Here is a 15,234-nt window from a genome sequence, read left to right as displayed (position 1 = left end):
TAAAAAAAAAAACATTTTATATTAATCACATTTCTTGTTTTACATTAGTGCTTTGCTAGCATTTGGTAAGCTCAGTGCTGCTACTCCAATGAATTCCAGGAGGGTTTCCAATTTAAACTTTGGTCGTAATTAAAAAACAAAAAAAATTTACCTAATCCTAATTATTACGAGTTACGTTTTAAAAATAAATTTTCGTTTACCACTGCAAAATGTTGATCAGAAAAAAAAAAAAAAAAAAAGGTACATAAAGTGATAAAGAAAGCACAAAGAACAAGGAATGGAATATGTTCTTATATTAGATGCTGTTCTACATTTTGCCCTATAAATAGTAGGGAAGAAGCCTAGCTTGTTTCCAATAAGACGGTGCTTGTCTCTCTGTTCTCTTCATTGGCCAAAACGCCCTTTGAGTTCGGTAGGGTTTTTGGTTTTTCATCTCCCTCTGTTTTCTTTGTTTTGGCAGTCAGAGAAAAAAGCTTTAGCATAGTTCTAGATGGACACGTACACTGTCCATCTTGCCATGGCGGCTCTCGTTGGAGCGTCGCTGGTGGCGGTGTCGGCGTATTATATGCACAGGAAAACACTAAGTCAGCTGCTGGAGTTCGCCAAGGCGGTTGAGAGGGAGAAGGGGGAGATTTCGGAGGGAGAGTCGCCGCAGCACTTCAAGAAACGGCGCGGCCACCACTCGCGCCGGAAGGGGAACGGATACTACCGCCGTAGCTCGGCGTCTTTGCCGGATGTTACTATGATATCCGGTGGGATTGATCGAGAAGAGAAGCGCAACGGTCCTATCCATGTTGACGGGATTCCACCCGGCTTGCCAAGGCTCCATACGCTGCCTGAAGGTAAACTTGAGATTTGAAATCAATAGCTTTGATGAGTTATTAAATAATATGTGTATAGTAATAACTGTAATATTTTGCTGCTTTGTTAAATTATATTAACGTCTTGGAAACTTGTTTTCTTTGCATGTTTCTCTTGTTTTCTTGTTGTACGAAAAGAGGTTGAACTTAATATCAAATTTATTAAAAAGTACTGATCTTTGTTTAGTGAAGGAAAAAGGGCAAATAGAGTTACAGCTCAGAATGGAGAGAAAAGACACCAATTTGAAACTTAGAGGCAAAGTTCATTACTTTTTGTACCAAAGTGCTTTAGGCGAAGGTCAGCCTTGGTTATTAGAGAATCTGACTGGAAATTTTGCTTACCTGCCCGAACCTGGACTCCTGAAGTTTGCCAGTGATCATGTTATGCGATGATAATTAATCACTTGTTAAAAATGAAATAAAAAAACAATTGAGGGCTTCTTTCTTGTCATAAGATTGTTGGCTGCATCTCTTTTCGACTTTAAGTTCCAGTTTTAGGGCTCGGAAAGAAAAAGCTTTGTCATTTTTTTCACTTAGTGTTCTTTGTCCCTTTTTTTTTTTTAAATCTCTTTATATTTTGTTGTTTCAGTGTGTTTCTGATTAGATACAGTAGTTATTTTGGCTTCAGGGAATTCTGGTGGCCATGCAACTTCAGCTAAGAGATCTGGAAAACTTATCCGACCTACTTCTCCAAAGTCCCCTGTTGCTAGTGCAAGTGCCTTTGAGAGCATAGAAGGATCAGATGATGAAGATAATATGACTGACAATTCTAAGATAGACACTACATATTTGTATACTAATGGAAATGCTGTTAGTAAATTTTTTTCCCTTCTCCTACTGAGCTTGCTTCTGCTATGCTTTTATAGTTTGTTGCAAATTTAATTAAACTTTTGAGTTATACTTAAATCTCACATGTGTAGGGCCCAAATTTGCCAGACCACATTAGTGCCAATGGAGAAGCAATGCAGATAGCTGCTTCAAGTGTGATTCGATCCCATAGTGTACCTGGTGACCTCCATGGCGTTCATCCTGATCCTATTGCAGCTGATATCCTAAGGAAAGAGCCAGAGCAAGAAACTTTTGCACGACTTAAAATTTCCCCTACTGGTATTCACTCTCTCCAGCGTATACTACCTTAGGTTTGTATGTAATAGGTGTGCATCATAATGTTTATTATTGCTTCATATACCATTTTCAACATTTCTTTGTATCCTAATGCTTAAATTATGTGTGTATATAATGCTAACATTCAAAGTAGACCTAAAATCTATTCCTGTATCATTTATTAAAACATTGTAATCTTTCATTAGAAAATATAGGTTATTAAAAGATTTTTTAGTGCTTGACTATCAGTCTAAAATGTGTATTTATTTATTCCCTTATTTGAAAAATGGCAAGGTCTTAATTAGATTTTGCATGTACAATTTGCTAATCTAGTTTTTATCTTCTACCCAATACCAGAGGTTCCATCGCCAGATGAAGTAGAGGCCTATGTAGTTCTGCAAGAATGCCTTGAAATGCGGAAAAGATACGTATTCAAGGAGGCAGTTGCTCCTTGGGAGAAAGAAGTCATATTGGACCCCAGTACACCTAAACCTAATCCAGAGCCATTTTTTTATGCTCCTGAGGGAAAATCTGATGTAAGTTTATACTCGCAATCCTAGATTTTGTACCCCAAGTCACTTGTATTTTTACTCATTTTTCCTTAGGGTTATAAAAACGCCTACCCTTTTTTACAGCATTATTTTGAGATGCAAGATGGAGTAATACATGTCTATGCAAATAAAGACTGTAAGCATTAAAAGACCTGATACTGAACTTTCTTACTTGCAATGATCTGAACAACACTTGCTAAAACATATTTCATTTTTCTTTTCAGCAAAAGTAGAGCTCTTTCCTGTAGCTGATGCGATAACCTTTTTCACTGACTTGCATCACATACTTCATGTTATAGCGGCAGGGAATATTAGAACTTTATGTCATCACCGGCTAAATCTTCTAGAACAAGTAAACACTTCTCCCTGTTTATGAAATGCATGCTAATTTTGTAATTTTTGGTATTTGATCATTAAAATACTTTTTCATTTTGATTACATTTAGAAACTCAATCTTCATTTGATGCTTAATTCGGATAGAGAATTTCTAGCTCAGAAAAGTGCACCACATAGGGACTTCTATAATGTGAGAAAGGTTGATACTCATGTTCATCACTCAGCATGCATGAACCAGAAACATCTTTTGAGGTTTATAAAGTCGAAGTTGAGGAAGGAGCCAGATGAGGTAATATTAATGACATGCTTTTGTTGATGCTTAATCTTTTGTTCTTGTTGATGTCCGCTGGCATGCTTTTCTGAGTTTGTAATATTAATGACAACTAAAATTTCTGTTCTTCTTTTAAAACTGAGTTCTATCCTAGTTCATGCATATTCACTCTCTGGTTTGGCCATTCCTCATTGTAAAGGGGCCTTAGGTGCTATGTAATATGTGTGTGTTGTACTTGTGCCCACTCTTCTTGCAAATTGTGCCCCTTTTTTTATAGTCTCTCTGATATGGAAGTTGCACACAACCTCATGTGTTTGGTTGACCAACTATAACTGCATATGTGATGTACGAATATCCTTATTGCTTTATGCCAAAGGTGTGTTAAAATGGTGCATGTGAAGAAATATTTTTGCCCACAAGTTTTGTGTTTACTATATGCTTTCTTTGTTCAGGTTGTAATATTTCGAGATGGGACATATTTAACCCTGAAAGAAGTTTTTGAGAGCTTGGATTTAACTGGGTATTGACTTTTTTTACCCATTTTTTCGCAAAAAGGGAGGGAGTGATTATGCCACTAATCATAATTTATTTTTGCTTTCATTTGATCAGGTATGATTTAAATGTGGACCTTCTTGATGTTCATGCAGACAAGAGCACCTTTCATCGCTTTGATAAATTCAATCTTAAGTATAATCCTTGTGGTCAAAGTAGGCTCAGGGAGATTTTCCTCAAGCAGGATAATCTTATCCAAGGTATGTCCTTTATGCTTCTGCAATTTTGAGGACACGTGCTAAGATTACATTGAAAACAAGCAATTAATTTTATGAATTTGTTATGGGAAGTGTTTGTTTGAAATATGTACTAAGATTCTGAAATGGTGCTGAATCTACTACATATTATAAGGTGCTATTCTGATTCTTTTACTGTAAACATTATTCCATTTCTTTGCATTTTTTATTGATTTATTGCTCTGAAAGTCTTTTCTTCCTGATAATTTTTATTGTGAAATTTCAGTCAGACTATTGTATCTCTGCAGGTCGATTCCTTGGTAAGCTGACAAAGCAAGTGTTTTCTGATCTTGCTGCAAGCAAATATCAGGTACTTCCTTATTCTGTGCACAAACACATTTTATCCGTGAGAATAATTCTGCTCTGGCTTTTCAGACTTGGAGAGAGAACCTCGGAACACTCGAGTAAAACCATTATATGGAGGATATTCTTTAATAAATTTACTATGTTTTACTTCATTCTTTGAGGAGCTATATGTAATCAATGAGCCAAATTATGGAATTCTAATGTTTGCTTTTGATAATATGGATCATGATGCTCCATATTACATTGTTTTGATGGTCAATTTGATTGTTGCAGATGGCTGAATACAGAATATCGATATATGGCAGGAAGCAAAGCGAGTGGGACCAACTGGCTAGTTGGATCATTAACAATGAACTGTACAGCGAGAATGTTGTTTGGTTAATTCAGGTGCTAGTAATCTCTCTTTGCAATCTCTTTACTTGCACACTCTCTTCTTTTGCGGTATATCTTGTGAACCTATATAAAAGGGTCCATTATTGGTTGTGGATTAGAACCTTTGCAAATTAGGACACTAACTCCACAAAAGAAAATTGTTGAATGTTGGCCAGGCAATATTTCTTACTCCAGATTGTGTGACATTTTCTCTATTTTTTTGCTTCAGATCCCTCGACTTTACAACATTTACAAGGAGATGGGGATTTTTACATCATTTCAGAACATTCTTGACAACATCTTTATTCCTCTGTTTGAGGTTACTGTGGATCCAGATTCACATCCTCAGTTACATGTCTTCTTGAAACAGGTTTGGTATCTTTTATGCATGACTCTTTTTTTTTTTTTTTTTTTTGGTATTTACAATTATTTTGTTTGGATTAGTTGTGCCTCAGTTTGCATATTCGGCATGACATCTGCTTCTTGTTGGCAATTCAGGTTGTAGGGTTGGATTTGGTAGATGATGAAAGTAAGCCCGAAAGGCGCCCCACAAAACACATGCCTACACCAGATCAATGGACTAATGTATATAATCCTGCATACTCATACTACGTGTATTACTGCTATGCAAACCTCTATACTTTAAACAAGGTATGTGTTATATGATTGGATATGGTTTTATCATTACTAGATTTGGAGACCTTTATCTGTCATTCTATTTCCAAATTACCAGTATCAAATGAATTAAATAAATGAACTTGTTAGAATAGTTATTTTTTTTAGCATCAGCTTTCTAGCTTCTTTCTTTACATAAATTGGCATTTCTCCCAATTATATTTAGTACTGGCTTTCTTCTTTAAATTGGTACTAGATTCGACCACTATGTTCTTGGTATACAATGCTTGTCTTTGTGGCATGATTTTTCCAGCTTCGCGAGTCAAAGGGCATGACAACCATCAAATTCCGGCCACATTCTGGGGAGGTACTCCTGAAAGTTATATGCTACCTTCATGAGAGTTTTATGTTTTGTGTCCCTCATATTTATAATATTTCAGGCTGGTGACATTGACCACCTTGCGGCAACATTTCTAGCTGCTCATAATATTGCACATGGAACCAATTTAAGGAAATCTCCTGTGCTACAGTATCTTTATTATTTGGCACAGGTAAGAACAAAACGAAACTTAAAAATAATTTAGTTAATCAATAAGCTTGGAATTTCTAATTGTTGTCATGGCACATTGGTTACCAGATTGGCCTGGCTATGTCTCCTCTGAGCAACAATTCCTTGTTTTTGGACTATCATCGGAACCCTTTTCCAATGTTTTTCTTACGGGGTCTGAATGTTTCCCTTTCTACGGATGATCCACTTCAAATACACTTAACAAAGGAACCTTTAGTCGAGGAGTATAGCGTAGCTGCTTCTGTAATTTTTATCTCTTTCTCTCTTGGCAAGAATCTAGAATATATACTTTTATCTAAGGTTCAATTAAATTAAAGCCCTTGACTTGCAGGTGTGGAAGCTGAGTTCATGTGATCTATGTGAGATTGCCCGTAATTCAGTCTACCAGTCAGGTTTTTCACATGCTTTGAAGGTACATTCTCTTTCTGATTGGAGAAGAGATTGGGAAGGGCAGTGAGCAGGTGTTGCCCCCTTCTCTAGGAACAGTCAAAGATTGGGGTAGGAATGAGATGTACACAGAATATACACGATCTATTCCTAATGACACCAGTCAAATTGCTTGAAAAGTATTCATTAGATATTGCGGGTGTGGAAGTGAATTTTTTTGTCACAATATAATTTACAAGGATTGAGTTTTGATTAGGGAATTGTCCCAGGTCTACCATTATTTGGAGATTAGTGAGCTGTCCCTTCCACTTTGGTAGACCTATTGATGTATTGAAATCAGTTGTATGATTGTATCTGTTTCAGTCGCACTGGATTGGAAAGGAGTACTACAAGAGAGGGCATGATGGAAATGATATACACAAGACAAATGTACCTCATATCAGGCTGGAATTTCGTGACACGGTAGGGTCCAGACTGTAATTTGTCAAGAAGTCTCGTAGGACCTGATACACTCATGCTTGCAACAACATATTGTCCTCAATCCCATCCTCCTATTCCCCATTTGCTACTTTCCTCCTCTCAATTAGTAGTCCTACTCTCTGGTCTATGCCTAGCGAGTAATTAAGCACTCAACACGTTATTCTTCTGCAGATCTGGAAAGAGGAGATGCAGCACGTTTACCTAGGCAAGGCTATTATCCCTGAAGAAGTGGACAAATAACGTGCAACATACTGCATAAGGTCCATTCTTGAACATTAAACATATACTCAGGAGGTAGCCATCTGATTCCTTTGATCTTGTTTGAGTAGTTTCCTTTTTTTTTTTTAACAAAATTCGATTTGATTGAATAATGTGGATTATCTGGCAACTTCTCTTATTTGTTGCAGGAGGCAAAAAACCTGCCTTCTACCCGCACAAAAGGGAGGATGACCCATAAGAACTGAGAAATGGCAGGGACAAGCAACAAGCTGATCATGAATTTAACAAGGTTTGAGGCCACAGGTTGACCTTGTATGTGATGGAATTGTTGGAAGGAAAGATCTGCAATATCTCAGCCATTAGAGTATGGGTATCAAAAACCAAATCAAATTCAAATACATACTATAACACGAGGAAGCAAATAACAAACATTCCATTGGGATAATAACCAAAAGTGATTTCTAGTTTTAGGTTACTTAAAGAGCGATTATATAATACTATATTACTCCTTAATATTGCAGTTACGAGTGTATGCTATGATACTCTTTGGCATCATAAATTTTGACCCAATTTATTGAGGAAAGCGATGTCTCATGGAACAGTATACCAAGAACATTCCTGGCTGCGTTTGGCAATAATAAATTCTTTTGCTCATGAATAAATTTACTCATCTTCTTCTATCTCATTCTTGGCTGCCTTTTGCAATAATAAATTCTTTTCCTTCTACGTTATATGGCAAAAAAAAAAAAAAAAAAGCTAGAAAAATCGTTGACTGTGACTTTGGGTTAAAACTCAAGCTGGTGGTTACTGTTCAAGCCCAACGCAGCGTTCCCTTAGGACAAAAACCCAATAATAACTTTGTCCCCGTAAAATTGCGGAAATCAATACCCTTGCTGTCAAGCATCCCCGATGATGCAGCAGAATCATACGTACAGTTGGTAGTATAAGACTGACAGATTAGCCATCAATTTTATGTGCAAAACGATGAGCTGATTCAAACTTCTCCAAAACTCAGATGCACAAAAAAGGTTGCCTTTCCGGGAGACACCTTGATGGCCGTTTAAAGTCACAATATCAGTTTCCATCGATCTCACCCGGGCAATTAAGCTTTGAGTTCAAGTACAATTGCGATCTATTGCTTCAGCTTTCCAACAGGAGTAATTAGACTTTAAGAGAAAAAAGAAATCTTTAATATAATCACTCATTCTCCAATCTATAATAAGAAAAGAATCAGGTGAAACTAAAAAATGTGTTCTCTGGATAAACCCGACTCTAACAAACAATAACTTTAGCTGAATGAACCCAAAAGTACATCAGTTAGTGAGCCAACATCATTATTCTTCCCAAAAAATTTTACAAAATCCATGCTAGGATCCATTAGGTACATGCAAAAGCAAGAAAAGACCAGAATCAATATAGGTGTGTTTTTACATGTGAAGTTCAGCATTAAAAATGAAAATCAAGTTATTACAAGTGTGCATATGGGAACAAGATGCTAGCTCACAAATAATGGACTTCCTGCAAGCAGTGCATGAAATGCCAATGGCAGGAATAAAATGGTTAACCGATTAGTAATTTCACCAGAAAACTGAATGATGCAAGTTGAGAGGCTTTAAGTGCTTTAAAGCAGTGCCACACAAGCCAAATATTTACTACCATCCTTTCCCTTTAATAGCCAAAGCGTTCTTCCCTAGCCATGAGAATAAGTGATCACTTTTGAAAAGTGGAAACAATCTCTCATTGCCTCATCTAACAAGTCTCGCCAGAAAAAAATTCCATCTATTTCTATTTTGAGTTCATATCAACATCTACTTCCATTTTGCTTTGACCTACATCTGCTGTAGTTTGCATCGGCATGATGTTCAATGGTAGCCGGTAGTTAAGATTTGTCTCATAAGGAGACATTGGTGCATTGTAGTTGTTGATAACAAGAGCAGCCCGGTGCATATAGCTCCCGCTATGCGTGGGATCTGAGGAAAAATCGGACCGACATTAGACCCAGTGGATCCATTTGCAAGAAAGGGAGAGAGGGACGGTGAAGAGATTAGGCGATTGAGGGTGAAGATGGAACGGGGGATCTGCATTGGCTCAGACTGTTGGGTATATAGACACCGATGAAAGTTTTGAAAACGACTTGCGTTTCTCCAAATAGCAGTAGCCATGGCTGAATGAATTGATTCCTACTTCCTTAGTTAAGTGATTCTGAAATTTTCTCTTTGAAATCAATGGTAGTTACAAAAATGCCTAGAAATCTATTCTCACTCAGATGTTGATAATGGGATAACCGATCATTGGTGTGCAGAAAGGATACCATTTTCTTAGTTTGAATTTTAAAAAAAGGGAAAATTAATAACATTCACACCACTTCACTCTTTTCTTTCCGTTAACAAGAACCAAAATGAATAGTTTCTCAATTTTATGCTAATAAAGTAACAATCAATTGCAATGAACAAAAAAATGCTGCCACATTCTCAATGACCAAGATGCGCATAATGCTAGCACCAAATTTTCGATATCATAAGCCGTCTTTAGAGATGGAACATATGGTTTATTCTATATTAAAAAAAAAAAAAAACTCCTACATAGTCCAAATAAAAAAAATAAAAACCCTTTGGAACATATGTTCTTTTGGAATTCCACCCCTGTTCCAGAAAATTAATACGTGCAGCAGTAGATAAGTTACAGATTATCAAAACTCCGAGGGTCAGAGACAGCCACACAAATGCCAAGTACTACCATATCTACCACATCACTGGTTTTTAGACTGCAACAGAGACAACATGTAGCTAGAAACAATGAACATCCACCAAAGATAACATATGTAACATCAATGTAAAGTAGTAGCGGCTGACCTCCATGTTTTTCGAAAGTTCTTTCATCTGTTCAGCAAGTTCTTGCCTCTTCCGCGCAGCTGCATGCACCAGAGGCAACAGTCAATATTAACGAGTTCTTTCATTGGCTCTATGTTAGATAATAATGGGCCAAATTCACAGAGAGGATTTAAAAAAAAGGACCACAGTAACTGAAGGAAACAAGCACATACCCATACTGGAAATATCCTCTATCTTCTTTGATGTCCTCACAGCAAATCTCTGGAATGCAGGACTGAAAATAAAAAACCAAACAAAACAAGAAACCAAGGTCAATCCTCCATAACAATCATATAGCACAATATAATGCAAATATATCACTAATTAATGATACCTGATGGTAAAAAAAAATCTCAACCCAGATTATCTAAAACCATGACAAAACTTTCCACAGACCATTAAAGATCAAAGTGCAATTCCTTTTGTTTGGTTCATAGGAAAATTTTCTCAAACCTCCAGAATGCAGTGCTTGGTATTTTACAAAGCACATATGCCTAACATGTAATAAGTTTACCAAAGCAAACTAAAAATTAGTTGCAACATAAGTTTCTGAATCCTTTTGCCTATGATTCACAAAATTTAAACAAAAATTGATCTCAGACATACAAATGAACAGATAAATTATAGCATACAAATTATATTTTAAGAGGGTGTTTGATTCAAGAGAATCCAAAAATTTTCCTTGGAATCTTGATTGTGAATATCTAATGCCCATGTTTGCTTCAGAGTTATCCAATTCCTAGGAAAAATGTTAAATTCCTAACAATATCCAAAAGTCCCAAAATTAGAAACTCATCTCTCCCTGTGGTATTTTATGATTCTGAGTAAAAGGTTACTTGAGTTACACATTTGACTTGCATAAAAAATTACTTCTTTCTTTCTATGTTACCTTTTTAAAAAGCAACTTCTGACAATGAAATTAAATTTCTTTTTTAAAGTCAATTACGACATTTGTAATGAACAAAACACAATAATTGTTCTTTGTGTGGTTTATATTCCATATTTCTATTACTATGTTATTTAAAAGTACACAAGAATTGTTCTATGCCTGACTTTTGTTCAAACATTATTACTGCATTTTCTTAAAGAACCGTAGTAATTGATAATATTTACTGTATTTATTAGAAAAAAGGCAAAAATTTGTCATTGTAATATTTTTAACGTCATCAATTACTGCATTTATTTAAAAAACAACACAATAATTGTTCATTGTTATTTAAAAAAAAAATCAATTAATACGGTTTTTTTTATATAAACGCAATAATTATAGAATTTAAATTTTTAAAAAATATCAAATTCTGCGTTCCTTTAAAGATAAAAAGCAGTAATTGATCACTATTTCATTTTTTTTTATATAATTGGCCACTCAAATACTGTATTATTTGTTGATTATTTTCTTTAACAAAATGTTGTGTTTGTTATATTGTCTAAATATATTACGGTAAAAATACATGATTTAATAAACTCATATTCCCTCAACCAAACACAAAAAAACGGGAGTCCATGAAAATCACACTTTCCCATAGATCATATTTTCTTGGATATCCCACTTTCCATTGGAATCTAACATTCCGCAAACCAAACGCCCCCTAAAAGTATTCTAAAAATACCTAATCTTCAGCATGCTGAAAAATTCGACTAAAAAATTGAAAAATACAAACAAATTCAGAGAAATAGTTACCTGCTTGCAAGTCTATCAACGACAAGTTCATTGACGACGTAAGATATAACTCTGTGCATGAAATTTCCTCCAGCCATAGTAAACTTTCAAAATCTGATAAAACAATTATCAAATACAAATGTCAAATTACGAAAACCTAAATCCAATTAAACTCTAACCTTTTTCTTTAAAAAAACAATTATTACATAATTAGGGGTTTTAATATCAAAGAGGAATGATGAAATATTGGCTACCAAAACCAACCGATGAAGAAGATGCAGGGCTTGCTTCTTCTGAAAGATGGCTTTATAGTAGGTCGCGCAGTAGCAGCCGCAGGAGTTTTTCATTTCCTTTATTGATGGGTTGAAGCTGGCTGGGTCAGGGGCCCGGGTTTCACTTTCCAAGTTTTGGTTGGACCATGGGCTATAATTCACGGGCCGGAAAGCTAAAAGTTAAGGTCTCAGCCCTTTTAAATGAGAGTATGAGACTGGTTCTTTTTATTTTTTTGGTTGGATTATTTATAGCAGACAACTGTAGTGATAGTAAAGCTGAATGGAAATAGTGAGAAGTTTTAGCTTAATTCAAAATTTATTATTAAAAATTTAGTTTAAATTTGATCAAATTTTAAATTTTAAGTTTGAATTCAATTCAAAATAAAAATTAAATTATTTGAGTGTATTTAATTAAATTCATTTAATAAAAATAAATTCGATTCTCATGTTTGATTTTAAATTTATTTATATATTTAAAGTCAAATTCGAATTATATATATAAAGATAAAATAATATTTTTATCAAAATAATAAAAATATATTAAGATTTAAAAATTCGATTTACGAGTTATTTAAATAAAATATTAAGATATTCAAGTTCAACTTACTCAATAAATTAACTTGTTTAAACTCAAATCCGAATTATTTACATTTCTAAACAACCGGAAAAGGAAGTAATTTTACTATTAAAAATTTGCAATTTTTTAGTTTATTTTCAAGAAGTCTATTGAAAAGTAAGCTAAGATCAGTCATTCAGTCCTGTTTCTTGTCATTTGTTTTTTATATATTTAAAATTAGCAAATTTTAAATTATAATTAAAAATTCAATACTTCATCAATAAAAATTTTTATAATTTGATAGATACTTCCCATACAAAATTTCAATTCCAAAATAATTAGATATTAGTGACCAACTAGTTAGACAAAGAGCATTTTTAGGGACGAACAAACTATTTTGCTTTTCAATTTTCTTGTAATTCTTTAATAATTTTAACATCAAGAATTAATTGAAGCTTTCACGTCAAAATTCTCAAATCTCCAATAAAATTGTTGGTGCCTTTAAAGTTTAATATCGACTTCATTGAAACATCTTTAGTATTATTATTCGCCCCCAGAAGATACAATTGATTGATGATTAATTGGAATTTTAAAAGTTCTTTCTTTGTCACAGGTTGTCAAAAAAAAAAAAAAAAAAAAAGCTTAATTTGCTAAAAGATACGACAAAGGAAAGAACTTTGAACACATAATAAACAGATGGATTTTCTCTCTTTTTCTCTTTGGTTTTTGGGGTTGAAAAAGGAAAATCTACAAATGAGCTAAAAATATTTGATTCCAAGCATCTGGGACTCCGGGCAGGCACCAATGGATGCAATCTGCATGGTGTCCTGGGTCTGCTTTTTCCTTATCATTTAAGAGCCTACCCCCAGTCTCGGTATAAATTGATGAATGAGCATCAATTCTGTTCTCTGAGAGCTGTGTTATGTTGAGAACTGTAACAGGAACTTTCATTTTCTTCAACACACCTGCCACGACACTCATCATGTTCTTGTCAGAACCACTTCCCCAAAACTTCTTATTCATCACTGGCTTTGTCTCATTGAAGCATTTCAGCCCATCTTTCCTGCCCCAGTCTTCGCTTCTGCAGAAAAAGAAAAAGATTAAATTGTTACTATCGGCAAATGGATACATGAATTTTTGCACGTAGACACAGGCATGCAAGAGAAAGAGACAGACCTTGTATGTATAGGAGACATAGTTGTGAAGAAAACACGAGTCTTGATGGGATTTATAGTTGAATCAATCCAGTTAGCCCATGTCTTCAAACCAATTTTATAGGCGACTGGTGTATCCAGCTCTGTATAACCTTCGTCACCATTTGCAAAGGAACCCCATCTGTTCTCAACAAAAAGTAATGTTAAAAACTAAAAGCTTAACTGATCAAAAGAGTTGCTTCGTTTAAAACTAATTAAGGGTTTTGACACAGAACTTACAATGTCTTGAGCCTAAGCCCACTCATCCACCAAACGTAAGTATTAAACGCAAGGATATCAGCTCCTTCCCAGTGTTTGGAGTGCTTGGCAACTGAATCAACTTTTAGTATTCTCTTCTTTGGATCTAAAACATCGATATCCGAATTGGATTCAACAAGAAATGGAGCCCAGTAAAATTCGATGGTTGCATTATATTCCTGAAAAAGGTTAATGGGATTGGGAAGCGTTAGCTTTGTTTTATGTTCCGACAGTCTTTTTCTTTACATTTAAGCAATGGAACTTGTAGTCTTTCAAATGAAATTAACACCTTGGCTTTGAAGACAGAACGAACTTTGCCAAGTTTCATAGACTTCTTTTCTGGAGTTAAGGTCCATTCAATCATACAAACGAAAGATTCCCATTGATTTCTTTGCAGGGAATCTCCTGCAAAGAGTAGCCTCTTTCCTCGAAGCTTTTTAAGTGCAAGTTCTGGATCAAATCTACACACATGGAAACGTTAGAAGAAAAGAAACTATTACTTCAAGAAACGGTTCCATTTTCATGCATGAATAAATGTCTGAAAAAGAGCACAATGTTTCTTACCTAGGCAAGTTGCAGTCATCTGGCTGCCATTCCCAGTGACGGTAGTCAAAATCAGGCCGACCATTTTTGACACAAGAAAATTGCCTGTCCAGATACGGACAACTTCTATCTGTGTACAAAGGCTTGATAGAACGGTTGAACACCCACTCCCCATGAGCAATATCGCACTCTTCAGGGTCAAAGTTGAACCTGTCATCGATTTCGGGGTTTTCTAGCTTCTCCTCTGCAGTTTTATTCTCTGTTAGACAATGACAGTTCAACATTAGAATCTTTTTGAAGGGATAGAACTCTGAATAGGAAAAAAATTTTCAATTATTAACAAACCCCTGTTGAAGTATCACTTAGCTTAGCTACATAACTTACTAGCTTGTACAACAGCACCTCTTCTAGCACAGGATTTGGATTTGAGAATAGAATTTGAAGAAAGAAAACTTATTCCTTCGGTATATAAGAGAGCAAGGAAAGCAAAACTGCAGATCATAACTGTGATAATAGAAAGAGGTAGCTTTACTCTGTAAGGTTTCATCATGATGGTTGAAGGAGATGCTGCTAAGCTATGGTTGGAGGGAGAACTGAGAGGATTAAACTAAAAATGGTTGGATAAAAGAGTATGAGCTGGTGTAACAGAATGATGAGAACACCTTTTTATTTCTTTTTATTTTATGTGTTTTGAGTAGGAGTAAAGCTAAAGCCAGGTATGGTTGGGAAATTTAACCTCTTTTTCTAGCAAAATAATGGAGGTTAGAGAGTAAGTTGAAAAGCTAACATCTTCGGACTCCTCTTGTCTTCTTTCCTATTATGGTAGCTAAATGATCTCAATACCATTTGAGTGTCGTTGCCATCAAAATTTAGAGCTTTAGATTAGAATATTTCCATTAGGTGGGGGAAATTAATGAAGTGTCTGTTAATAACAGAAGTCAGGAGTGTTAAAGCAACCTCTCTCTCTCTCTCTCTCTTGACTTCTTTGTTTCCATCTACATCATTGCTGAATATGATCAATTTTC

The 15,234-nt window shown here is 35.1% G+C and overlaps 3 protein-coding genes across 13 annotated transcripts; 1 reads left to right on the top strand and 2 right to left on the bottom strand.

Annotated features, from left to right (window-relative positions):
• Positions 1-354: 354 nt before the first annotated feature.
• On the top strand, positions 355-7,537 carry LOC111296063 (AMP deaminase-like). Of its 9 annotated transcripts, none has more exons than XM_022890103.2 (20): positions 355-842; positions 1,489-1,670; positions 1,781-1,967; positions 2,322-2,500; positions 2,600-2,651; positions 2,740-2,867; positions 2,961-3,140; positions 3,575-3,642; positions 3,732-3,874; positions 4,159-4,220; positions 4,490-4,603; positions 4,818-4,958; positions 5,087-5,239; positions 5,517-5,570; positions 5,644-5,754; positions 5,841-6,014; positions 6,103-6,183; positions 6,522-6,620; positions 6,810-6,932; positions 7,046-7,537. In XM_022890103.2, exons 1-19 carry the CDS (start codon positions 491-493, stop codon positions 6,876-6,878), a joined length of 2,529 nt encoding a protein of 842 aa, XP_022745838.2. In that variant the 5' UTR covers positions 355-490; the 3' UTR covers positions 6,879-6,932; positions 7,046-7,537. The 9 variants fall into 9 exon arrangements, with proteins under 9 accessions (XP_022745838.2, XP_022745837.2, XP_022745836.2 ...); XM_022890102.2 differs by having other exon boundaries at positions 1,474-1,670; XM_022890101.2 differs by having other exon boundaries at positions 1,471-1,670.
• Positions 7,538-9,332: 1,795 nt separating this feature from the next.
• Positions 9,333-11,752, bottom strand: LOC111296336 (uncharacterized). Of its 3 annotated transcripts, none has more exons than XM_022890593.2 (5): positions 11,642-11,752; positions 11,409-11,501; positions 9,901-9,962; positions 9,710-9,768; positions 9,333-9,621 (listed from the first exon to the last, which is right to left on the bottom strand). In XM_022890593.2, the coding sequence occupies exons 2-5, from the start codon at positions 11,483-11,485 to the stop codon at positions 9,607-9,609; spliced, it is 213 nt and encodes a 70-aa protein (XP_022746328.1). In that variant the 5' UTR covers positions 11,486-11,501; positions 11,642-11,752; the 3' UTR covers positions 9,333-9,606. The 3 variants fall into 3 exon arrangements, with proteins under 3 accessions (XP_022746328.1, XP_022746329.1, XP_022746327.1); XM_022890594.2 differs by having other exon boundaries at positions 11,652-11,718; XM_022890592.2 differs by having other exon boundaries at positions 11,594-11,716.
• Positions 11,753-12,738: 986 nt separating this feature from the next.
• Positions 12,739-14,878, bottom strand: LOC111296886 (protein trichome birefringence-like 3). The gene is made up of 6 exons (XM_022891362.2): positions 14,594-14,878; positions 14,231-14,468; positions 13,956-14,127; positions 13,649-13,845; positions 13,392-13,550; positions 12,739-13,296 (listed from the first exon to the last, which is right to left on the bottom strand). Exons 1-6 carry the CDS (start codon positions 14,757-14,759, stop codon positions 12,963-12,965), a joined length of 1,266 nt encoding a protein of 421 aa, XP_022747097.1. The 5' UTR covers positions 14,760-14,878; the 3' UTR covers positions 12,739-12,962.
• Positions 14,879-15,234: the final 356 nt, after the last annotated feature.

Source organism: Durio zibethinus, chromosome 12 (assembly GCF_047325235.1).
Source record: "Durio zibethinus cultivar Kanyao isolate XHJ-2024 chromosome 12, ASM4732523v1, whole genome shotgun sequence".
Classification (NCBI taxonomy): Eukaryota; Viridiplantae; Streptophyta; class Magnoliopsida; order Malvales; family Malvaceae; genus Durio; species Durio zibethinus.
This window is presented reverse-complemented; position numbering and strand designations above follow the sequence as displayed.

Coding starts and splice junctions, on each gene's coding strand:
- LOC111296886 (XM_022891362.2), bottom strand. CDS start 14,759: ATGATGAAACCTTACAGAGTAAAGCTACCTCTTTCTATTATCACAGTT. Junction 14,469..14,593: donor AGGTGCTGTTGTACAAGCTA/GTAAGTTATGTA, acceptor ATTGTCTAACAG/AGAATAAAACTGCAGAGGAG. Junction 13,297..13,391: donor ATGTCTCCTATACATACAAG/GTCTGTCTCTTT, acceptor CTTTTTCTGCAG/AAGCGAAGACTGGGGCAGGA.
- LOC111296063 (XM_022890101.2), top strand. CDS start 491: ATGGACACGTACACTGTCCATCTTGCCATGGCGGCTCTCGTTGGAGCG. Junction 2,652..2,739: donor TGTCTATGCAAATAAAGACT/GTAAGCATTAAA, acceptor TTTTCTTTTCAG/CAAAAGTAGAGCTCTTTCCT. Junction 6,015..6,102: donor AGTATAGCGTAGCTGCTTCT/GTAATTTTTATC, acceptor CTTGACTTGCAG/GTGTGGAAGCTGAGTTCATG.
- LOC111296336 (XM_022890593.2), bottom strand. CDS start 11,485: ATGGCTGGAGGAAATTTCATGCACAGAGTTATATCTTACGTCGTCAAT. Junction 9,963..11,408: donor GTTGATAGACTTGCAAGCAG/GTAACTATTTCT, acceptor TTTTATTTTCAG/TCCTGCATTCCAGAGATTTG. Junction 9,769..9,900: donor AGAGGATATTTCCAGTATGG/GTATGTGCTTGT, acceptor TGGTGCATGCAG/CTGCGCGGAAGAGGCAAGAA.